The following is a 24,985-nucleotide window of genomic DNA, read 5'->3' as shown; positions in this document are numbered from 1 at the left end:
CGCCTGCCGCCGCCATGGAGGAGCCGCCGCCGCCGCCACCACCACCGCCGCTGCCGGAACCCGAGAGCGAGTCAGAACCCGAGTGCTGCTTGGCGGCGAGGTGAGTGTGGCGGCAGCCGTCGGTCGCTCGCAGAAAGCGGGGCGGGTCCTGGCCCGAACTCGGTCGGGCCCGAGGGCCTCTGCTTCCCGCCAGGTGGGGAGGGAAGCATCCAGGCTCTGCAGGCTGGGGCGGGAGGGGCGCGGTGCATCCCTGGGTCCCAGGGGACCGCGGCCGAGTCTGTCCGGCGACTCCTCCCGGGGTTGCAGCTCCGCAGGGTTCTGCTCGAGCGTGTTGCTAGCTCCCCTTCCCTTGCAGGCTCTCCCAGCTCACCCTCAACGCTGCGGGGGCTGGGAGCAGAGTGCGGCTGCCTCCCCTGCCGCTAGCTTCAGAAGAGTGGCCTCACTGAAATGCCTCTCATCATTGCTGAACGAAAGTGGTCCCTCCCCTCTGCCCTCATTCGAGTAAATGAGACATTCGGAAATCGACTGCGTACTGGCTATTTCCCCGCGTTCTCCTCCTTCTCTCCTTTTGCCCGCTCCAGAGAGTGCCTGTCATCTCTTCGGTGAGAAACTGCACTTAGACTATGCAGACAGACACGTTGCTTTCCTCTTCTGAGGGCCCTTTACTGTGCTTTAGTGCTAGTATTGTGCAGATTGTTGCTCACACGTGCACATAAAGTAAGGATTCATTTCTCTGAAACTTTGCTGCTGCAGGAAGCTCTAAGATGGAACTTCGGTAACCAAAGCATTTGTTGCTTTTTCTTCCATAGAGACTCTATTAACTTACCTTTATGTCTTTTTTTTTTTTTTTTTTGGGAGAACAAACTCACCATAAGTGAGAATTTCCCTCTTTTTACGTGCTTGTGTTTGTGTGTTCAAATGTCCTCTTACTCCCTGTCCTTTGCATCCGAGAGGAAACTTGCAAACTGCTGCCCCCTGTCCCCAGTAATGAAAATACCTCGGCAGCTCCTCTTGGCATCTTATGGTCTTAAGAGCTCTATAGTTCTAGGAATAAGGCAGTAAAGTGTCCTCTTTTTCTTGCTTAAAGAAAATTCACATCTGTAGCTGTAGTTAGAACTGAACACAGGACCCATATTCTTGCTTGTCATCACTCAGTTGGCCCAAGCAAATTTGTTTTATTTTTATAAGCTGTGAAGAAATTAGTTTCCTCTCTTAATTCTGAGATAGTTCTGGGTACTTTTAAGGAACAACTCTGAATAATGGTACAGGGTGTAATGAGAATGCCTTTGGTTCCTTTTGAATACATCTAGTCGTTTTAGAAATTTTGTCAGAAAGTTTATTATGAATTTGTTAACGGATTCAGTTTTTTAGCAATTTTGATACCTTTTTCCTTAAAATTAATAGTGAACATTTAATGCTTAAAATAGGCCGTTGTCTTTACTTCTATTAACCCATTTAATCCTTTCGACAACCCTATGAGGTAGGTCCTATTATACTGTCTTTTTTTTAACAGATGAGGAAACTGAGGCACACAGGTTAAGTATCTTGTTCAGGGTTTCACAGCTGGTAATGAAGAAAGGTCTGGCTGCCAAACCCATGTCTTTAACCACCATGAAGAATTCATTATGCAAATGGGCAGATCAGAAATTAGAATTCTGTATAACCTACTCTGGAAAGAAATGGAAGGGCAGAGAAATGAAAATGTGCTGCAAAATTGACTGCTTCTTCAGTGTTAAAAAGAAACCTTGATTTTTCAGTCAGGCTTCTGTCTTTGTTATAATAAAAATAGGTCAGGATAATGGGTTTCATCCAACTGTAAGTGAACAGCAGTGTACGGAACAAGAAGACCTTAGAAATATTTTTCTTAGCAACATTGCAGTTAATTTTACAATAGCAAATCTGTAAAACAGATTACTTGACAAAGCTGTTGTTTTCTCTTTTTTATGTCCTCATTGTCACCAGCTGCTCTTCAATACACAGAACTGACCTCTGACAGAATTACTGTAGATCTTTGGTAAAAGGTGTTGCAGGGGCTATCTAGTTTGTTCATTTTTTTTTTTTAAACCATTTTAAAGGAGCTCAGTGTACGTGTTCAAAATGTGTGAAATGCCACCTTTTTTTTTTTGTCTCACAATTTTCTTTTGTATTTTATTTCAGTAGTTTTTGGGGTACAGGTGTTTTTTGGTTACATGGGTAAGTTCTTTAGTGGTGATTTCTAAGATTTTGGTGCACCTGTCACCCAAGCAGTGTACACTGTACCAAATATGTAGTCTTTATTCCCTCACCCCCTCTGAGCTTTCCCCCAGTCTTCAAAGTCCATTATGTCATTCTTATGCCTTTGCATCCTCCTAGCTTAGCTCCCACTTATAAGTGAATATGATATTTGATTTTCCATTCCTGAGTGACTTCACTTAAAATCATGGCCTCCAGCTCCATCCAAGTTGCTCCAGTTGCCATTATTTCCTTCTGTTTTATGGCTGAGTAGTATTCCATGGTGTATATATGCCACATTTTCTTTATCCACTCATTGGTTGATGGGCATTTAGGTTGGTTCCATGTTTTTGCAGTTGTGAATTGCAAATTGCTGCTATAAACATGTGTGTACATGTGTCTTTTTCATATGATTACTTGATTTCCTTTGGGTAGATACTCGGTAGTGGGATTGCTGGATCAGATGGTAGTTCTACTTTAAGTTTTTAGGTTTTTTTTTAGTTTTTTTGAGACAGTGTCTTGCTGTGTTGCCCAGGCTGGAGTGCAATTGCGTGGTCTTGGTTCACTGCAACCTCCACCTCCTGGGTTCGAGCAATCCTCCTGCCTCAGCCTCCCAGGTAGCTGGGATTACAGGTGCCTGCCACCACGCCCAGCTCATTTTTGTATTTTTAGTAGAGTTGAGGTTTCACCATGTTGGTCAGGCTGGTCTTGAACTCCTGACCTCGTGATCTGCCCGTCTCAGCCTCCCAGAGTTCTGGGATTACAGGCGTGAGCCACTGTGCCTGGCCAGTTTTTAAAGGAATCTCCATATTGTTTTCCACAGTGGTTGTACTAGTTTACATTCCCACCAGCAGTGTAAACCAGTTCCCTTCTCACCACATCCATGCCATTGTCTGTTTTTTTAATTTTAATTTTAATTTAATTTAATTTTATTTTTTGTATTTTTTAGTAGAGATGGGGTTTCACCATGTTAGCCAGGATGGTCTCCATCTCCTGACCTCGTGATCCGCCCGTCTCGGCCTCCCAAAGTGCTGGGATTACAGGCTTGAGCCACCGTGCCCAGCCTTTTTTTTTATTATTTTTAAATTATGGCCATTCTTGCAGGAGTAAGGTGGTATCTCATTGTGGTTTTAATTTGCATTTCCCTGATAATTAGTGATGTTGAGCCTTTTTTCTTACGTTTGTGGAAAATGTGCGAAATGCCACCTTTTAATACATTGGAGACCAATAATGTGGTAATTTATGCTACCAGGTTAACTGGTTTTGCCACAGACTAGAATAAAACTTTGCCATCTTTGACACGTACTTTATGTCTGTGTGTCATTGATTAGGAAGGTTGTATTAATGCACAGGCCTTTTGTAGAACTCAGGCTTGTACATGTTGGCCTTCAAAGCTGCACGGCAAGTGCTCCATCGTGGCAGATGCAGCCAGCCCGGCACATCTGCTTCGTGTGTGCTTTCCTCCTGGCCCAAGAGAATTATGCAATGACCCAACAACACAAAACAGGTGGAGAGGTGATAGCCCTCTATTCTAGTTTTATTGCTTGCTGTCAGTTGCGGATACTTTTGTCCTTAGTTTTGATAAAGAATTCATGATAAGGATAGCAGTTGTTATTGTTAGTGATTAAACTTTGAAATAAACATAGCTTATCATTTCTTTTTCAAGCTTCCAGGGCAGTTTTAGGAGGATCCTGAGGTGACTAGGAGAGCTATTAAAACTAACTTGGAACAATTTACCTTTGTGACTTCTTGGATCCGTACACTAAAAACACAGAATCTATTGGATATTAAGGCTGATATAATGGTCTTGTTTACTATAACCTTCCATTTAAAATGTTTATATTAAAAATAGCCTCATTGTTCTCATTGACTTTATGAGTACATGCTGCATAAATTTAACAATTAACTTTTTTTAAAAAATGACTTTATTATTTACTTTAAATATTTATCGTAAATTCATTTGAAAAACTGGGTTTCACTACTAACAAACTAGTTGAATGTCGTCACTCCTAGGCGACTTGATCTGTCTCTCAGCTTGAATGTCCACGTTGAGCCTGTGTGTTTCAGTCTTGACCTTCTATGTCACCTGTTCTCCCTGGAGAAGTCAGCCTCCTGTGGCGCTCCACACTGGTGGTGCAGCATCAGTGATGGTTGTGGCTTTAGACCACTGTAATAGTAGACACCATTGGCAGGGATGGCTCTAGGCAGAGAGGAGTCATCAAACAGCAGTGATGGCAGAAACTTCATGTTTTCAACTGGGGACTTGTCTCTCAAGAGGACTTTGTGGTTCCCTTTAATTTTCTGTCATTGTTAGAGGCCACTCTGTTTCCTTCACGTGTGCTCTCATGGTGTCCTGCAAATCTTGTTCTGAGCTCTACTGAAATATGGGGATATAAAGGTCTTGCCTGCCCACTGAATACATTTGTTGTAATAACTTCCTGTTATTTAATAATTCCTCATTCCTTGTGACTGTGATTTTACTCATAGCATTCTATTGTCTTCAGCCTTGTCATTTGACCAGGTGGTATGTATGCTGTTTAAAGACTCTTTAACGTTGCCTATTAGTAGGCTATTGGAAATAGTTTCTTTAAAAAGAAAATGGAAAACATGTGAGAGAAGGAGATTAGCTGAAGACTCCGTAGGTCTTTATATAAGCTGGCACTCCCTTGGCACGATAATCAAGGCCCAGACACTGTGCTTCACTTCTCAGGCACAGATACTCAGCTTTGTCTGTACACCTGGTTAGTCAGTGCATTCTCTTGCCTGTAGAAAGCCAAAGTATAATTAAGAGATTGATTAGTAAGCATGGTATTAGCAAGGCAATGGGTTGAATGATCCCAGTGACTCGTGTTAGCAGACCAGTGAGGTGGACTTGCATCCCTATCAGGTGCACCCCTGCTTCTGAATGAGAGGCAGTGTGATCCAGACTTACTCTTAGGTTTTTATTTTCTAGGCATCACACAGGCTGCTTTTTTCCCTCTAGTCACAAACTTTCCTTGATTGTTTGGTTTATAGTGTGTGTGTTTTTGGTCTTCAGTCTTTAGAGATTATAACAAACCTTGCTTTTCCTGCTTTAATTTGGGGGTATATTTTATCCTTCTCCCTTTAAGACTTTTTTTTTTTTTTAAACCTCAGTGGTACGGTATATTTTTACTAATGGTGAGTCTCAGAGGATCACCTTATTGTCTCCATTCCCCCCCCCGCCTCCATACTCTCCCCATAATCTCTGCCCCACCGCCTCCCGCCAAGAAGCCTCTAGCATAGTTTCTCAGAACGGTGTGGCAAAGATGTCAGTCGGTGGTGCTTTCATAAAATTCTTTTCGAATATTGTGTACAAAAAGGATCATGATGGTATGTGGCTTTTCTGGATTTAAATCATAAAATTCAATTTAAAGAATTAGAACCGTATCAGAATTCTGTCCAGTTATTAAAAACTGTGTTTTTAAATAATGTTTAGTGACATGTGAAAGTGCTCATGATACAACTCCTTTTGGGGTGGTACCTGAGTATCTATTTTTAAGAAAATTCTCAAGTATTTCTGGTGTATACATACTCACCCCTGTATTGAGCAAAAACAAGCAGACTATAAAACAGTATTTGCAGAAGATGGAAGCCAAAATTTGAGGTGGATGTTCATTTCATACACATATTTGTCCACCAGCTGTGTCTGCCCTACCTCCCTGTCTTCCTTCTACCTTATTTGGGGGAATTCCTCTCTTGACTTAAACCACATGGTACATATTGGAGCTGCTCTCTTTTCCCAGATGCCAGGCCATAGGCATGACATTTGACCCAGTCCAAGCCAGTTAGGATTCTTTCCTGGGATTTTTCAAATTGGAGCTGGGAGAGAGAAATGCCGATTTAGCTAAAATATATGCTAAGAAGTCATGAGCCTAGAGCTAGCTTCCTGAAGCTCCTACAGAGGACCTAGTCTCAGACAGTGATGTTAACCCCCAGAGAAAAGCAGAGAGGCTGAAAGAGGTCTATGGCCACTTGCCTTTAAAAAAATAAATAAATAAACATAAAGAAAGAGATGGCAGTCTCTGAATGTTACCCAGGCTGGATTCGAACTTCTGGGCTCAAAAGAATTCTTTTGCCTCAGCCTCCCAAGTAGGTGGAACTACAGGTGTGCACCACCACAGTCTCAGCCAGTTGCCCTTTTATGCTAGATTTGTCCCTATTTTTCTCTTAATTTGTTGTGAGCTAATCTCTATTTGTGCTTAAACTATTAATTTGAGTTAAGCTTTTTAAAATCCTAATACTTGGTGTGATCCCATTTTTAAAAGTGTATGTGCATAGAAAAAAGATATAAAGAATACATACTAATTTTTCCTAAAACTTTTTATGATGAACATGTTACATGTTTTATTTTAAAATAAGCTAATCAGAGAGCCTAAATTCTTAACTAGGTCATTTATAATCTTAAATTTCCTTACGTTGAATTGTTACTAAAAACTGAAATTGATGAGAGTCCATATGTCATATAAAGGGAATATTGTTGCCAAATTTTAAGTGATTTTATTTATTTTTGGTATCTGTGAACTGTCTGAGCTGGCTGTAGTAGCAAGCTGCTTTTAAAAAATTATTTACTTCATCTTGGATAAGAGATTATGTAGATTAGAAACAACTCCAACAGTAACAAAACAAACACAGGACTTACGTTAGGGTGGTCTTTTACATTAATAGAAATACTTAAAATCTAGAACTGTGTTCTCAACATGTATATTGTGTTAACATGCTTTCCCCATTTTAAGGGGTGTACTTGAAATGTCTGTATTTTAAAAGATACATCATTCCACTGGCAGTGAGTATGGTAGGTGCATTTTTAGACCCCTACTGATCTCACACTGTGTAATCGAGTGCCTTTGCCTTTAAATATTTATTCACTAACAGGCAACAGGACGTTTTGTTTTTGAATTACAAGAACATTCGTGTTTTGCAATTTGCAGACCTACCTCAGCAGTATTGGTTTCCTGGGTCATATGGATGCCACGTGTTTATAAATTAGCAGGGAAAGCTATTAAGAATATGTTAGGCAGTATATCAAAAGCTTTTCACACATGGATTTCATTTCAGATGAAATAAGCCTTCTGTGGAGAAAAGTAGATACTGAGCTTTAAAGCTGATAAGATTTGATATTTTCGGTGGAAGCTTTTTTGTGTGTGAGCAGGCTATTTGAAGATACTGCTGAAATGTGGAACTTTCTGAATAGGGCTTGTTACAGGACAGCTAGTTTAGAGTTGTCAAATTAATAGAAATTGTCAACCTTTTTAGTCTTTCAGTGGAGAACTTTTGGAAGATAGTACATTTATTTAAAATCCTAAAGTCTTTTTATGTGGGAACATAAAAATGTAGATATAGCTTGGTTTTCTCACAAAATTTTTGGAGTTTGTTGTATGTGTAAGTATTTAGTTCTTACTCAGATAAGGATTTAAACATTTGCTAATACAAGTTCTTACAGACGTAGTGTTCATTTCATCCAACTTCCTAGCTGTTGCTTACAGAATTACAAGAGTTGAGCTCTTGTAAGATCATCTGGGCTGGGCGTCTCATTTTAGAGATGAGAAAAATGGCCTAGAGGGGCTGCAGCTTTCCCAGGTCACAGCTTAGGTTCCAGATCTGCAGGCCCTTCTTCCCTTACCCTTGCATTGCCATGTGCTCCCCTGGTCAAGGTCTGAAGCCAAGGTGTTCTCCAGCCACCCGCCATACATAGCCCAGCTTCAGCTCAAGCCTATGTGCACGGTTACTTGGCAACCATGGAATGCTGTATTTTCTGGATTAATTGGACTTGACAGGATCAAAGGAGATGAAAGATTTGTTTTCAGAAAAAAATGCAAATAGAAAATATGAAATCCTCTTAAAATTCATCATCCACATTTTTTTTCCCCTATGAAACTTTTCTTTCTTGGTCACAGAATAAAGAGCCAATGCTCAGACATTTTAAGATGTGTTGTTTTCAGGGATCCGTCTGTAGATAAAGAGGACAGTAAGCTTCTAACTTCTGGTCTGTAGTAGTGGTTTTGAAATTGTGGTTATGGTTGTGACCTACAGTAAGAAATACATTTTACGACAGCATGTGTGTGCCTTGTAACCAAAAGAAAACAATTTTGAAACAACATTTGACCCTGCAATATATGATACACTCAAATAATTCTTATTCTGTTCCATTAAAAATTGTTCATCATACCCTACTAAATTGATTTTATTACCCACAAATGGGTTGTGACCCTCAGTTTTAAAAGCATAGCTCTATCCAAAATAAAAAGGATGCTGTTGTACTTTGTACCTTTTCCCTTGAGACTGAGTCAGGAGAACAAGTACAGTGTTTGTCTACTAAATGATCAAATAGAATTTTGGAGAAGCTCGGCAATACTTACTTCTTGAAGACAGCATTGTTACCCGAAAGCAAGAATAAGAATGTATCTATGCTTGTCTCTCAATGTTGTTTTCTTGGCTGCTTATCCTTAAACTATAAGAATTGTAAAGATCAGTTTAAAATTTAGGATTAATTTTAGAGTAAAGTTGAGATTGGCGTTGTGTGAGTACTTTAGGTAATTTGTTGATCTTTCTCTGAAACACTAACCTGTGTTTAAAATTTTTCACGTAGAGCATTCCTTAAGCAAAAAAAGAAACTCATTTTCCCCTGATATATATATGTATATATGTACACATATACACATATATGTGTGTATATATTATATATGTGTATGTTGTATATGTATATATAGCATATGTATGTGTACACATATATACACATATAATACATATACACATATGCATATAAAATATGTGTGTATTATATACATATATGTATATTACATTATATATACATATGTGTGTGTATTACATTATATACATATGTGTATGTTATATATAGTATATATGTACACATATGCACACATATGTGTATATTATAATATATAGATGTATACACATATATAGTATATGTGTATATTATGTATACATATATGTGTACACATATATAAGAAATAATCCAAATAATCCAAATACTGAAAAATTTACAAAAATATTTTTATCAAGTTATTAATTATAGGTGGAATCATGTATGTCTCAAACTATGTGTTATAAATGTTATCAAATAATTCAAACAATATATTTCACATCTATATATTCTGTATATGCATGATGTATATGTCATATGTAATCTGTGTTAGGGTACAGCAGTTTCACTTCAGGTCTTAAGCATTGCTTACTTTAGGGTCCACGTTGGCATTTCCCCCGCTTCCCCCCAGAATAGATGAGGTCCTTCTGTTACGTGTCTCAGAGCCCCTGCAGTTTGCCACCATTTGTAATTATATATTTGTGCACATATTTGTTTATTATGTTTGCCTTCAGTAAAATCCATGAGGTCTGGGGCATCGTCTATTGTTTTGCTTACTTTTATAGCCTAATTGCTGGCTCATTGCCTAATAGTTAGCAGGTTCTTTGCCGACACTTGTATGAAGGAGGCAGAGCATAGGTTTTGGTAGTAGATAGGCTTTGAATGTTACCTTTTGATAGCTAGCAGTAGGATTGTGGGGAAGTAATTTAGCCTGTCTGTTTCCTCATTTGAAAGGCAAAAATAATAACATCTTCCTAGGTTGTTATTAAGAGTAAATAATTCCTCTTCTGTAGTCAGTGCTCAGTATTAGCTGTTATTATTACATTTCTATTTTCTTGCTCTTTTTGGGCTTAAGGTGAAAGAGGCAAGTCCTATAGTGATTTTCTTAAAAAGCCACCAAATATACATTGAGGCTAGATACTTTTAAAAATAGCTGCAATAATCTCCATTCAAGAAACATGTCTCCCCCAATCCCCCCCACCCCTGTGTCTACAGAAGCCATATAAATAAGAATAAGGTTCTCTTTTTTGGACCTAGCTTTTCCAGATTCTCTCTTTTACTTTAGTTGTGGTTTATTTGGTATATTATTCCTACGGGTGTTTGGAATTCTGACTGGCCCTTGGATCAACATAAATCATGCTACTAATTTAAGAACTGTAACGCTACAGATTGTGATTGTTTAGGTTAATAGGCACAGCTGTCTTTTTCTGTGGAAATTCTTTTTCGTTCATTTAATTTGTGTCTTTATAACTTGGATTAATTTTCTTTTCATTTTTTAAATGTTAAGAGGAATAGTTTTCAGATTGATCTAGCCACTGCCTAAGAAAAATGAATGAAATCTTTTCACTTAGTGAAACTAGGTTGATCTAGTTACTGCCTGAGAAAAGTGAATGAAATCTTCTCACTTAATAAAACCAACTTAATCAGTTAGAAATTTTCCTGATTATAAAGGTAACATATATCTATTATGGAAAACTATGAAACATATAAAGAAGAAAATAACCAATTCTAATTCTGCCATCTAAAAATAGTTACCATTAATATTTTGGCATATTTCTTTTCTGTGTATTTTTTTTTACACAGTTTATTTTTACAAGCTACCATATACCATGAGCATTTTCCTATGACAAATGATGGCAAACTGTATTTCTCTTGATGTATATCCCATAATTTAATAGTTTGAATTTGATAACATGATATAACGTATGGTTTGTGATATATATGATTCCACTTACAATTAGTGACTTGATAGAAATATTTTTGTGAATTTTTCAGTATTTTGGATTGTTTCTTTAGGATAGCTTCCTAGGTCATAAGATATTTAGAGTTTTAAGATTTTTGAGAGGTGTTGCCATATTTCTTTCTAGAAAGGTATTAAGTTATTTTATTCTTACCAGTGTGAAAGACAAAATGCACTGGATAACTTTAGTTACAAAAGCATATTCTCCTAAATTGTAATGAGGTATAGATGGCTTAAGAAGAAAGGACTCCTTATATATTCGGAAAATAAAACATTAGTAACAGCAACAATATTCTCAACAGAATCCACAGTCATCCTTGATTAGTTCATTCAGTCCTATGTAATTCTTTTTCCACTTGATCTTTAGTTAGCTGTCTCATGAATGTATCTTCTTCTTGATTAGAGTTCTAGAAATCTTGACTCAGTCCACTGGTATCTTCTCAAAGTTGTTTAAACTACATCAAAAGACTGTACTGCAAGGTACCCGGCAAAGTCCTTTTCCGTGGGTCCCAAGACAGCTCTTCTTTGTTGAAGACAGACACTCTCTCCTGTAGCTGATTGTAAGTGCTGTCAGGGAAGCAGCAAGGTAAAACAAAAACCTATCTGTAGATGACAAAATAACTTAAAAGTGGCTGTAGTTAGCTTATTACTATAATTTTCAAAAGTGAAAGATCCAATGAGAATTCATTATAAGAACAAAGCAATTAATAAGGATATTTGATTGGTCGGTTGTTGTACAAGACAAGATTAAAGTCATTCCAAAATTTTTTTAAAGAAAATGTTTATGTAAACATAAGGATTCTGTTTTCAAGAAAGAGTGGCTTTTTATGTAAAAAGTAGTCTATAATTATAAAAATTCCATTTTTATAAATTAAGTGCAATATCCACTCTTTCTTGAAAATAGAGTTAATCTTTACTGGGAAATAAAAGTGTGTAATATATAATCTTTACTGAGAAAAAGAAGTTTAGCTATAACATGTGTTAGTTCTGATATATGCCAACAATATACCAAGCATATAGTTAAAATATACCAACAATATCAGAGAGAGAGATTGTGTAAGTCCGGAATATGTGCTGAACATCTGTTTGTGCGTATTAATGAAACATAGATATCTAAGTGATGTGAATATCCAGTTGAAAACCACTGGCCTGGAAGATGCTAGATTCAAGTTAAACAAGGTGGGACCTAGTGAACATTTAAAAAACAAAACTGAAATTATGACTAGTAATGCTGTGCTTTTGTCTAATATTGAACAAAGTAGCACCAGGACTCTGATAAATAGCAATGTATCGTCGTCAGTGAGAGCACTGACAATTTTCTGGTGACTTCTGTAGCAAGCAGAGTCTGAAATTTTTACAACATTTTACCCATACACATTTAACCTAGAGAAGGCTAAGCATCTCTTCTGACTTGACAACTCATCAATAACAACATGCCAGATAAACCTAATTATTTTCTAGCACTTCTTTTTTTAAAAGGTGAAAGAACAAATCTTGTAAATCTCAAAGACAGTTTTAGGTGCAAATGATATTTATGATTTGATTTTGGTAAGGTAAAATATCGAAAGTTGTCAGATTTGAAAAACTTTAATTAAGATAGGATCATGGGTTACCAAGAAATAATAGTTGACTTTATATTTAACCCAAGTGACAATAAAGATTTTGGAAGTAAACATAAGTGGTAACATGATCATAAAGAAACTTTCATGAAAGAGAAACTTGTTCCTTAAATAATCAAGGACATAATAAGTCAGCATAAACCATAGAAGGTTATCATGGTAAAACAGCATCTTCCTGTCTGTGCAGATAATGTAGATAGTAAAGAATACCTTATACAATCTTCTATTAAGAGCAAACCAGTAATCTGAGAAACATTTGACATTGAAACAGAGAAAACACAATTTTAGTTTTGTATCAGTATAACATTTGATAGTAAAAGATCTTTTTAAAAACCTTATTTAAAACCACCAAACTTACCAGTCTTGACCATGACAAATAAAATTCCTTTTCTGTGAACCTACTACAACTTTCTGTATCAAAATGAACACATTCATTAATGGACTAAAAATAAGACACAAAAGTATATAAACCTTTTTTTTTTTTTGAGATAGGGTCTTAACTCTGTTGCCCAGGCTGGGGTGCGGTGGCACCATCATGGCTCACTGCAGCCTCGACCTCCTGGGCTCAAGTGATCCTCCCACCTCAGCCTCCCCTGTAGATGGGACTATAGGCACATGCCACCATGCATGGCTAATTTTTAAATTTTTTTGTAGAAATGGGGTTTCTCCACATTGCCCAGGCTGGTCTCAAACTCCTGGGCTCAAGCAGTCTGCCTGCCTTGGCCTTGCAAAGTGCTGGAATTAGAGGTGTGAGCCATTGTGCCCAGCTTTAAACTTAAATTTTGTTTAGTAGTCAGTGTTTTAGTACTCAGGAATGGTCTGGGCATCTAATGAATACCCATTGATTAAGTCAATTTAGTATTAGAAGTTTCAAATTACCTAGAGACCTTCGAAATTATCTTCAAGCCGATGTGATTATTGAAATAAAGTTTGTCAGATAATGATTAAATTTGGTTAAATAGAAATTTACCTTTTTTAGAATCTTAAGCATTAAGTAGTAGTAATGTTAGCTTATTTGATTAATAAACCTGTATAAGTTTAGGAAGGACATTTCACCAGTAGAATAAAAATCTGTGTATATATTTAACACACTGGTAAGTCAGAGAAGACATAACTGTTTTTTTGTTTTGTTTTGTTTTGTTTTTTGAGACAGTCTTGCTCTATCGTCCAGGTTAGAGTGCAGTGGCGCGATCTTGGCTAACTGCAACCTCTGCTTCCCAGGTTCAAGCAGTTCTCCTGCCTCAGCCTCCCGAGTAGCTGGGATTACAGGTGCCTGCCACCGTGCCTGGCTGATTTTTGTATTTTCAGTAGAGATGGGGCTTCACCATCTTGGCCAGGCTGGTCTCGAATTCCTGACCTCATGATCCGCCCACCTTGGCCTCCCAAAGTGCTGGGATTACAGGTGTGAGCCACCATGCCCGGCCCACATAGCTGTTTTATTAAACTAACAATATAAACTAGTATCAGTTGCTAAAGATTTACCTAAATTGTGTGATTTTGAATTCTTAAACTGTTTCTGAGTTAGTTTCCATGATCTGTGTCGTCTTTTTTCTCACATTGAATTAAAGGTTCAATTTCCTTGACTTCTGAGCATTTTAGGACTATTCAATTTATAGAAGGACAGCTGGCCTTCCGTATCTGTGGGTTCTGCATCTATGGATTCAACCAACTGCAGATCGAAAGTATTCAGAATAAAATTGCTTCTGTGCTGAACATGTACAGACTTTTTTTATTCTTGTTATTATTCCCTAAATAATTCAGTGTAATAATTGTATATATAGTAATTACGTTGTATTAGGTATTATAACTAATCTAGAAATAAAGTATATGGGAGGATGTGCATAGGTTGTATGCAAATATTGTCATTTTATATCAGACAGTTGAGTATCCCAGATTTTGTTTTTCCAAGGGAGGTCCTAGAATCAATCCTTCATAGATGCTGAAGGATGGCTGTACTTCTCTGCGAACCAGTCAGAATTGAGCTCTCTCCTTTAAGGGATTTGGTAGCCTATTTGAGAATATCATCTAGAGGTAGGAGAATATACAAACTATACACTCACATAATGAGAGGTAAAGGCCTTTCATAGTTACAGACAAACATACAGACACAGAGAGAACACAAAGAGAAAGCCTATATATTCAATTTTAAAATTTTAGTCATGGATCAAGCATATGCAAATGTAACATTCCCCAGTCCCAAGATCTGCTTCTTGGTGGTCATGAAATTCCTAATTTATTTGGGCTCAAAGTAGACAAATAGAAAAAAATAATCAGCTTCGCTGTCATCTTTCTCCTAACAAAAAAAAAATCCCTGTTATAACCCATTTGTCTATGGAGATTGACAAACTGTAAAATCAAAAGTATCCGGCAGCAGAAATAAAGCACATCTGAGTAAAAATCAGTTCCGTACTGTGCTGCGGATGAGCAAGGTCCAAAGCACAGGACCAGGAATTGGACTCATTGTTGTGTCCCCAGGTCACAGGCCAGAAACAAGGCACAGGGGAACCGAGAGGCCTTGTTACCTGGGTGGAGTCAACAGGGATCGGAAGGCAAAGTCTTCGTCCTGCTTGAGGCCTGGCATCAAAACAAAGGAAAAATGCAGTGGACAGTTAAGGAGACGATTTTATTTGGGATATTACAGTGGGGAAGGACATTCACTAATGAGGAATGTCTTGAAGAGGAGGGAGAAAACGTAGGGTTTTATAAAACATGGGAATTACTGAGGAAGGTAGCGGGGGCTCATTTTACAACATGCAAGAGCATGGTGGTCCTTTGAGTTAGCCATTTCTTGGAACACAGAAGGTGGAAGGATTTCCTGTCTGTTGCTCTCTTAAGGAGCACAGGGCTCAGATAAAGTTAAACAGTTGTCTCAAGTGATGGGTGTGTAAGTGCCCAACTCAGTCTGTCCTTTATAGCATTGAATATTTTCATTTGTATCAAATAGTTTGAAGTAATTAATTTTAAATACCCAGACATGATCCTGTAGAGCTTCTGAAAATCTGTAAATAAAGGTTTTTCTCCTTTTTAAAAAAACTGCCTTGGTTCCTATTTGGTGCTTCTGCTCTTTAACAGACTTCGTTTCTAGTGGTCATGCTTATTTAACTTACAGCTATTGAGCTTTTCGAGAGTAATATTTCATCAAACATAAAAGGCTATCAATTGTAATATGCGTCATAAATTTTATATGTCACTAAGGAAAAACTGCAATGAAACAATGACAGTGCTTTTTTGTATCAGTTATAGGGTACAGTGAAATATCAGAGATGTTAAAATTAGGGAAAAACTTGTTTTAAAATGAGTGAAATATGGCCTTGACTCTTGCTTCCAATTAAACTTTTAATGTGATCAATGTGGTAAGGCATAGCTATTGTCTTCTATAAAATTCTGGTAAACCCATAAAGAGTAGAAAGAAGGTAGGAAGGCAGAAAGTGGGATAGAGTGGAAAGTGGGATGCAGTGATGATATTTATTACATAATATTTGATGTAACTTCAGTCTACCAGCAGGAACCTTTGTTGGGTAGCAGCTGCATACTCACTTTTACTGGGTGTTTTTTGGTATTTCTCTTCGGGAAGCTGTTTGTGATTTTAATTTAACCAGTCTTTTGTTGGACTTTAGGATGTTTCTGTTTCTTTTGCTGTTATGAACAAGGTTAAAAGCATTGTTTTTAGCTCAATCTTTATGTCTATTTAAGATGTTTTATTAGAGTAAAATCCTGGAAATATAATTACTGTATCAAAGTGTGTGTGTGTGTGTATAAATATGTGTAAAATTATAATCCATTTTATTCTTTACAAAATGTTACATATTGAATTTTATGTATAATGGGCGGAGCTATGTAAACGTTGACATAACGTGGTAATAGATGAAACAGGAGCGGGCAGTTGACCATTTATGTAGGACCTTGGAGGTTCCCCTCTACTTTGTGTTCAAATTTTTGTATGATATTTATTGTTACATAATTTATCAAAGACGTATTTGTGTATATTACATGTGTAGACTGATAAATTGTCCAAAAGTGAATATAGCGTTACAAAGTTTACCTAAGTGAAGAAATAAAATGTGAGCAGCATCCTGGAAAATCTCTTCCTACTTCCTACACACACTACCCTTTCTTTCCTCATTCTCCTGACGTTTACTGATATTTTGCATCTACTACTTTCACTCAGCATGGTGCTTGTGAGGTTCATCTATGTTGTTTTGGTGACAGTGGTGGTTCTTTCATTCTTGCTACTGTAAAATACTTGTCACTGTAAAATGTAGCATGGCATATTCATTGTTTTAAACCATCTGAACCTTTTTTTTTGAGATGGAGTCTTACTGTCACCAGGCTGGAGTGCAGTGGCATGATCTCGGCTCACTGCAACCTCCGCCTTGCAGGTTCAAGCGATTCTCCTGCTTCAGCCTCCCAAGTAGCTGGGACTACAGGTGTGTACCACCACACCCAGCTAAGTTTTGTATTTTTAGTAGGGACGGGGTTTCACACCTGTTGGCCAGGATGGTCTCTATCTCTTGACCTCATGATCCACCCGCCTTGGCCTCCCAAAGTGCTGGGATTACAGGCGTGAGCCACTGTGCCCAACCTGAACCATTTTTAAGGGTACAGTAGTGGTGTTGTTAAGTACATTTATTTACACTATTGTGCAACAAATCTCCAAAACTCTTTTTATCTTGCAAAACTGAAACTCTATATCCATTAAATAACTCCCCATCTACCCCAGTAAGCACTGTTCTACCTTACAGTTTCATGAATTTAGCTACTCTGGATATCTCATGTAAGTGGAATCATACAGTATTTGTCTTTTTCTGATTGTTTTATATCACTTGGTGTAATTTTCTTAAGGTTCATCCATGTTATAGGGTGTCAGAGCTTTCTTCCTTTTTAACACTGAATATTATTCCATTGTGTGTACATATCACACTTTATTTACTCATTCATCCATTGATGAACACTTTGGTTGCTTCTATCTTTTGGAATATGTGCATTTAAATAAATCTTTGAAATGCTCTTCAGAATATTTGTGTCAGTTTCCACCAGGAATATATGAGTTTATTCTTGACATTACAATAATAATTTTTAAGTCTTTGCTAGTTTGATAAGTTGAAAAACCCCTGAGAACACATGGACACAGGGAGGGGAACAACACTTACTGGGGCCTGTTGGGGGAAGGAGGTGGAGGGGGAGAGCACTAGGGAAAAGAGTTAATGCATGCTGGGCTTAATACCTAGGTGATGGATTGATAGGTGCAGCAATCCACTATGGCACATGTTTACCTGTGTAATAATCCTGCATGTCCCGCACAGGTACCCCGGGACTTAAAAAAAAAAAAAAAAGCTCTTAGTTTTAAATTCTTGGATTTTAAATTGTTTGTGAGGTTGAATGTTGTTTTATGTCTCTCAGCTATTTACGTTTCTCCCTATTATATTTTAAAAATTACTCATGTATCCTCTTGACTATACTACTTGAGAGTGGTAACTGTTATTATAGGTATTCCATTTATCCCTAAGTGCCTGGTACTATATGCACCACATGAGATGTGCAGGATGTTTGGTAAATAAATCAGTAACTTTCTTTGTTGACCTATTAGAACCTCATAAAATTGTATCCTTATAATGTTTTTTGGTTTGTTACAACTTGTTTTTAAAGTATTTCTTAAATAGTTACATAATAAATAATCTCAAGTAATAGTTGTTAGAAATTATCCAATTATCCCTATTTTAGGCTAATAAAAATGTTTATTTTTAATAAAATTTCTTGGGTCAATACAATATAGTGTATGTGTTTTGTTTTTTAAAATGGTTTTTAAAAAGTTCACTTAAAAATCACGTTATTCCATTAAATTTTGTTTTCCTACTTAGTCCAAGTTTATTGCACAATTGCCTACTCTTTGTTTAATCAGAGCAGATAAGCTTGGACAGTGTTACTAAGCCTAGGTTGAGAATCATTACTAATCACTTTGTTATATTTACTATGACTAACCCCTGTTAAATACTCAAACACTAATAGTTTAAGAAGTTTAAAGAAGAATTTATCCTGCTACCTGCAGATACCTGATAGAACCTACTTGTGGGTTGCAATTTTATGCAATTTTTGAATTCACTACTCTGGAAATTTTGAGTTAAGGTTAATTAATTGAAGGCTGTGAGATTATTTTTATTGTGTATAGCTTTGGGTGTGCTTTTTTTTTTCTGTCTTTTATTCCTCCGAGTGTTAGAAATGTATGATCCTTAGAGTACCATAAGGCAGTCACTGAAGAAAGAACTGTACCACCTCTGGTGCTTTTGCTTTAGACACTTCATTGGTGTGTAATTCTCGAAATTCTTGTAAGGAGAGTGAATAAATGAAGAGGACAGCAGAAAGAAAGGTGGGAAGGAGTTAGGGACGACAAAGAAAGAGAAGGTGGGGAGAAAACAAGGTCGTGTGTTACTTCAAATGACATTCATGTCCCAATAGGCTCATGAGAGGGACGTCTGATGAGGAGTTTGAAAGTAAAATGCTTTTAAGGAAAGTTTCTCTGGTAGAGTAAACCCAAACGACTCTTTTAATGCAACGGTTCCTAAACAGGCATTGAAGTTATCAACCTCCATGCAGCTAAATTGATAAAATGAGTGTGGTGACTCTTTTTCTATAAAGTTAAATTAATTTTTCAGGATTAAATGATGTTTTTTGGGAAACAGTGGTGACAGTTGATTTTAGGTATTTTCGGTGTCTGAGTAAAATGGTGGCAGTCTTGTATTGGTTGCCTTTCAACCCCCTCTCCCCTCTTCACACACTTAATTTTAGGTATGTCTTGAACAAAAATAAAGAATTTAAAAACTGTTTCTTTATACTCAATTATCTGAAGAAGTACGATGTCAGAAGTAAGTGAGGGAAAATGCTTCTGGAAATGCCAGAAACTGTCATGAAACTTAACCCCAGAACTGAGCTTTTATTTTGCAAAGGAAGCCCTTAGAGGTTTATTTGGCTCTTTGAATATCTGAGTCTTGTTTAACAGAGAACCAGAGGAGGAGTATGTGTGTCTTGAGGAACAGTTACTAAAAAGGGAGAGCATTTAGCCTGACTAGGTGAATGCAATAGTAAAGCTTGACTGTACTGATGCGTAGTCAGTAGTAGCTCACTGCTGCGGTCCGTCCTACCCATCTGGTTTATTCCTTTCCTGACAGACTCATTCATACAGTAAGTGCCGGCTGTGTATCAGGCAGTGCTAGTGCTAGACCATGGGGCCCCAGCGGTGAATGAACTTGTTATGGTCTCTGCCTAGTGACTGGGTCCTTTGAGAACCTTGATTAGGCCCAGAGAGCTTTTTGAGTTGGCGATCTCCCCACCCTCAGATTTAGCTGAAATTAGGGTGGCCACGCGTTTCAGTTCGAGTCCACATTCATGAAGAGGCCTTAACTTGCATCCCTACATCAGTTTGCCACTCAGCAATAGCCAAGTGTGAGGCTTCTTTAAGCTTGAGATCCAGGCCCACTAGTCCTGCTGAACCCCATGCCTCTGAGAATTTAGAGTCTTAGTTCACTGAACATCTTCCTAGTTCTTGAATATTCTCTGTTCTTTCTTAGCTTCATTCTTTTGCGTGGGTTGGTTCCTATGCGTCAGTTGCCCTTTCCTCTATTTTCTTGTGAAATCGTTTCAAGTGGTGTTTCTCTTGGGAATATTCCTGTACTCCCCAGCCAGATACTCTTTTTATTATACAAATCATAATCTAAAGCATCTCCTGCCTTCAGAGAATTTATAAGCTAGTTGGAAAAGATGTAAGATGATAGAAACGATAATTCATGGTCTGGTGCAGAACTGTAATAAATTGACATCTATAATCTATATGCTATCATGCAGGTGGCATAACATGTTGCTTTATATAATTATTACAACGATCTTATAAAATAGACATGCATTTTCAGATAAGGGAGGTGAGTCTTTAAGAGATGTATTAGTGCAGCATACCAGAAACCTGGTCTCAAATCCATATTTGTGACTCTATTTTGTATGTTATTTCCTTAGACATAAACGGGAAAAGACGTTGTGGAAGATTTAAATAATAGTTTATTACGTCAGTAAGAGAGATCACAGAAATCATTAATTGCTGAGTAAACTGTACAGGGATGGGAGGAGGTCCTTTAGGCTGAGGTGGGAATGATATCTAAATGTACTGTGAGCATTTGCCATGTTAATAAAAATATTGTAACATCATTTAAAAATGGTCCCAGCTGGGCGCGGTGGCTCAAGCCTGTAATCCCAGCACTTTGGGAGGCCGAGACGGGCGGATCACGAGGTCAGAAGATCGAGACCATCCTGGCTAACACGGTGAAACCCTGTCTCTACTAAAAAATACAAAAAACTAGCCGGGTGAGGTGGCGGGCGCCTGTAGTCCCAGCTACTCGGGAGGCTGAGGCAGGAGAATGGCGTAAACCCGGGAGGCGGAGCTTGCAGTGAGCTGAGATTGCGCCACTGCCCAGCCCGGGCAACAGAACAAGACTCTCTGTCTCAAAAAAAAAAAAAAAAAAAAAAATGGTCCCATCATATTTCATTTTATGATTATACCATAAAGCTGGAAGTTACTACCGGTTTCTTCTTCTAGACAAAACTGCAGTAAACCTCTCGGTACATACCACAAGCTTTTCTGGCTGCTCTCTTAAAATAATTTCCTGAAAGTGGAATTTGAAAGGATTTTGAACACTTTTAAAGGTTTTAATATCACAATAATTTCCTCTGGAAAGGTTGCACAAATGTATATAGGTCATATTAGTGCTTACCTTACTGTATTCTTTCTAGCTTAGAGTATTACTAAGAACTGTTTGCTAATTTCATAGGCCAGAGAGAGCTATTTTGTTTTAATTTGGGTGTCTGGTTATTAGCATAGGTGAAACAGTTTTCATGTTTTATTGCTGTATAAATTTATTTTGTGAATTGTCTTTTTGTTTGCTCATTTTCTTGTTGGTATTTTGCAGCTTTTCTTAATGAGCCTTTTATAAATTTAAGACAGTATCCTCAGTTTAACTTTTAATATGGCTTAGGTAATTTTTTTATACATATATAGAAGACTTAAGCATTCTTATAGTTAAATCTTTCCCTTTAAGTTTTCTTTCATTTGTTTAACACTAGAAACCCCAACACATGAAATTAAGGGAAATAATTTCAGGTTCATTTTCTAGGAAAATAAATGACGCAGGGCAGGCAAGCCCAAAAGTGAGGTTTAGCCCGTGAGGTTCTTGGCTTTGCCCAGGAAAGAATTCAGGGGCACACCAGAGGTAGAAGATAACAGCTTTATTGAAGAGGCAATGTTACAGCTCTAGTGGTGTTAAGCTCCATGACTGCTCCTGCAGAGTAGGGCTGCCCCGTAGGCAAAGAGTAGCAGCTCAGGGCAGCTCTGCAGTCATATTTATACCTGCTTTAAATTACATGTAAATTAAGGGGCAGTTTATGCAGAAATGTCTAGGGGAGGGGTAGTCACTGCTAAGTCATTGCCATGGAAAGGGGCGGTAACTCCTGGGTGTTGTCATGTCAGTAGTAAACTGATAGGGCACACCGGTGGGTGTGTCTTATGGAAAGCCGTTTCTGCCTCATCGCTGTTTTAGCTAGTCCTCAGTTTGGTCTGGTGTCTGATCCCTACCTGTGGAGTCCAGTCCTGCCTTCATTGTAAACTCAAAAAGAGCTTATAATACAGGTTTTATGTATTTTGTATATCACATAGTAGGCACTGAATAATTGGTGGTGGAATGAATTGTCATTAACATGACTTTTCTAATAACCTTGCTGGTTCTTGGTACCTCTTTATGGAAAATGCTCTCATTTTCTGAGAATTAGTCAACTAATTAAAGACAAAGGAGGGCCCTTTCCTTTTAGGCTTCTTACACAAGATTTCTACCCCTTTTGTATCACTGAGTATTACATCTTATGTACCCGGTAAAACTTTCTTCCTGGAAATGGTGTTTGAATGAGAGTTAATGTAGAACCTGTCATAAAATCCTCATTTCCCCTTGTTTTAGTGTAAGTAGGTTTGCTTTCCTTTCAAATCCTGCTAGTTTGCTAGTGCTTTTTAAAATTAATTTTTCAGAATTTGAGTAATAGGTGATTATTAAAGTGAGTTAATTTGGTTATGCAGAGAGCTGTTCCATATAGTTTCCAAATTTATTGCTATTCACAATTTCTTCTAGAAATAACAGGTGAGATAGTCCCTTTTTTTGTATGAGGAGGCTGAAATCCTGTACTAATCTTAAAGTATATATATTTGAATTCTGGGCTACCAGAAAACATTGTGTCTCTAGGATATCAGGAAGTGTTCTCACTGGAATTGGAATTCACATGGAGAGGAAGAGAACTGTAACAGTAGGGCTTTTGACTTTACTTATTTTTTGGATAGCTTTGTCGAGATAGACTTCATATGTCATCCACCCATTTAAAGTGTCCAAATCAATGGTTTTAGTATATTCACAGATATATGCAACCATTACCACAGTCAATTTTCAAACATTTTAATCACCTTGAAAAGAAACCCTGCACCACTTAGCCATTACCAATCCCCTGCCCGATCCCCAATCCTCCCATTGCTGAGTAACTGCTAATTTACTTTCTGTCTCTGTATATTTTCCTATTCTGAACATTTTATATAAATTGAATCATATAATATGTGTTTTTTTGTGACTGGCTTCTTTTACTTAGCGTAAGATTTTCAAGTTTTGTCATAGTATAAATTATAGTGCATTCATTTATATGGTTTCAGCAGTATTCTATTTAATGCGTATCTTTGTCCATTTGTATTGCTGTAAACCTTTGCCAGGGACATGGATGGAGCTGGAGGCTATTATCCTCAGCAAACTAACACAGGAATGGAAAACCTAACACCACATTTTCAGTGAGAGCTGAACAACGAGAACACATGGACACATGGTGGGGAAACAGCACACACTGGGGGCCTGTTTATGGTGGAGGGAGAGAGAGCGTCAGGAAGAACAGCTCATTGACGCTGGACTTAATACCTAGGTGATGGGTTGATCTGTGCAGCAAACCAGCATGGCACATGTTTACCTATGTAACAAACCTGCACATCCTGGAACTTAAAATGAAAGTTGAAGAAAAAAATCAAGTCACCACTATCACCACCACCACCAACAGAAGAATACCTGAGACTGGGTAATTTATAAAGAAAAGAGGTTTACTTAGATCACGGTTCTTCAGCCTGTACAGGAAGCATGGTGTCAACATCTGCTTCTGGTGAGGGCCTCAGGAAGCTTCCACTCAAGGTGGAAGGAGAAGGGAGCCAGCATGTGCAGATCACGTGGCAGAGGAGGAAGCAAGAGGCGGTGCGGGCTGGGGGGAAAGTGCCAGGCTCGTTTTAACAACCAGCTCCTAGGGTAGCACTTGTGGGAACTCATAGAGAGAATTCATTCATTACTGTGAGGCTGGCACCAAGTCATTCATAAGGGATCTGCCTCCATGACCCCAGACTCCTCCCATTAGTACCCACCTCCAACACTGGGGATAAAATTTCAGCATGAGGTTTGGGCGTCGGATACCCAAACTACAGCAGTGGGAGTACTATGTGTTGTTTTTCCACTCCAGCAGTTGATGGACATTGGATTGTTTTCACCTTCTGGTTATTATGAATAATACTGCTATATAAATTAATGTATAATGATTTCTCCATATCCTTGTCAACATGTTGTCTGATGTTTTGATTATAACCATCCTAGTGGATATAAAGTGCTATTTCATTATGGTTTTGATTTGCATTTTTCCAGTGGTGGTGATTATCTTTTCAGGTGCTTGTTGACCATTTGTATATCTTTTTTGGAAGATTGTTTCACTGTTTTTTTGTCTTTTTAAAATTGAATTTTAAGAGTTCTTTTTTTTTTCAGTAGAGACGAGGTTTCACCATGTTGGCCAGGCTGGTCTCGAACTCCTGACCTCAGATGATCCACCTGCCTCAGCCTCCCAAAGTGTTGGGATTACAGGCGTGAGCCACCATGCCCAGCCTTTTAAGAGTTCTTTCTGTATTCTTTATGTAAGTCTCTTATTAGATACATGATTTGCAAATATTTTCTCTCATTTCGTGGGCTGTCTTTTTTACTTTCTTAATTGTATCTTTTGTGTAAAAGTTTCTAATTTTGATGCAGTCGATTTATCCATTTTGTCTTTTGTTGTTTGTGCTTTTGTATCATATCTAAGACCTCATTGACAAATATGAGATCCTATGGCTTTACCCCCGTTTTCTCTTACACATTCTGGTTGTTACATTTTGATCTTCTGTTCATGTTGAATCAATTTTCACATATGGTGTGAATTAGGGGTCCACTTTCATTCCTTTTCTTGTAGCTGGTTGTCCCAGCACCATTTGTTGAAAAGACTGTTCTTTTCCCATTGAACATTATTGGCACCCCATTGAAAATCCATTGACCCTAGACATGTGAGTTTATAGCTGGACTCCCCCAGTTCTGTTCCACTGGTCCCGTGTGTCTGTCCTCATGCCATCATCACACTGTCGTAATTACCTTTGCTTAGTTTTAAAAGTTGGAAGGTGAGTCCTCCACCTTTACTGTTTTCCAGGATTGTTTTGGTTGCCGTTATCTTTTAATG

The 24,985-nt window shown here is 37.9% G+C and overlaps 1 protein-coding gene across 5 annotated transcripts in view; it reads left to right on the top strand.

Annotated features, from left to right (window-relative positions):
- Positions 1 to 24,985, top strand: part of MAP3K4 (mitogen-activated protein kinase kinase kinase 4) — a 128,056-nt gene continuing 103,071 nt past the window's right edge. For 4 of the 5 annotated variants that reach the window (XR_001000984.1, XM_011934985.1, XM_011934986.1 and 1 more), the window contains exon 1: positions 7 to 100. Coding sequence is in view for 3 of the 5 variants with exons in the window: in XM_011934985.1 (XP_011790375.1) it covers positions 15 to 100 (86 nt within the window). In the remaining 2 variants the exon portion in view is untranslated. Of the gene's footprint in view, positions 101 to 24,985 lie in introns of all 5 variants that reach the window. The other variant, XM_011934987.1, reaches the window with a different exon arrangement.

Source organism: Colobus angolensis, unplaced genomic scaffold (assembly GCF_000951035.1).
Source record: "Colobus angolensis palliatus isolate OR3802 unplaced genomic scaffold, Cang.pa_1.0 Scaffold14, whole genome shotgun sequence".
Classification (NCBI taxonomy): domain Eukaryota; kingdom Metazoa; phylum Chordata; class Mammalia; order Primates; family Cercopithecidae; genus Colobus; species Colobus angolensis.
This window is presented reverse-complemented; position numbering and strand designations above follow the sequence as displayed.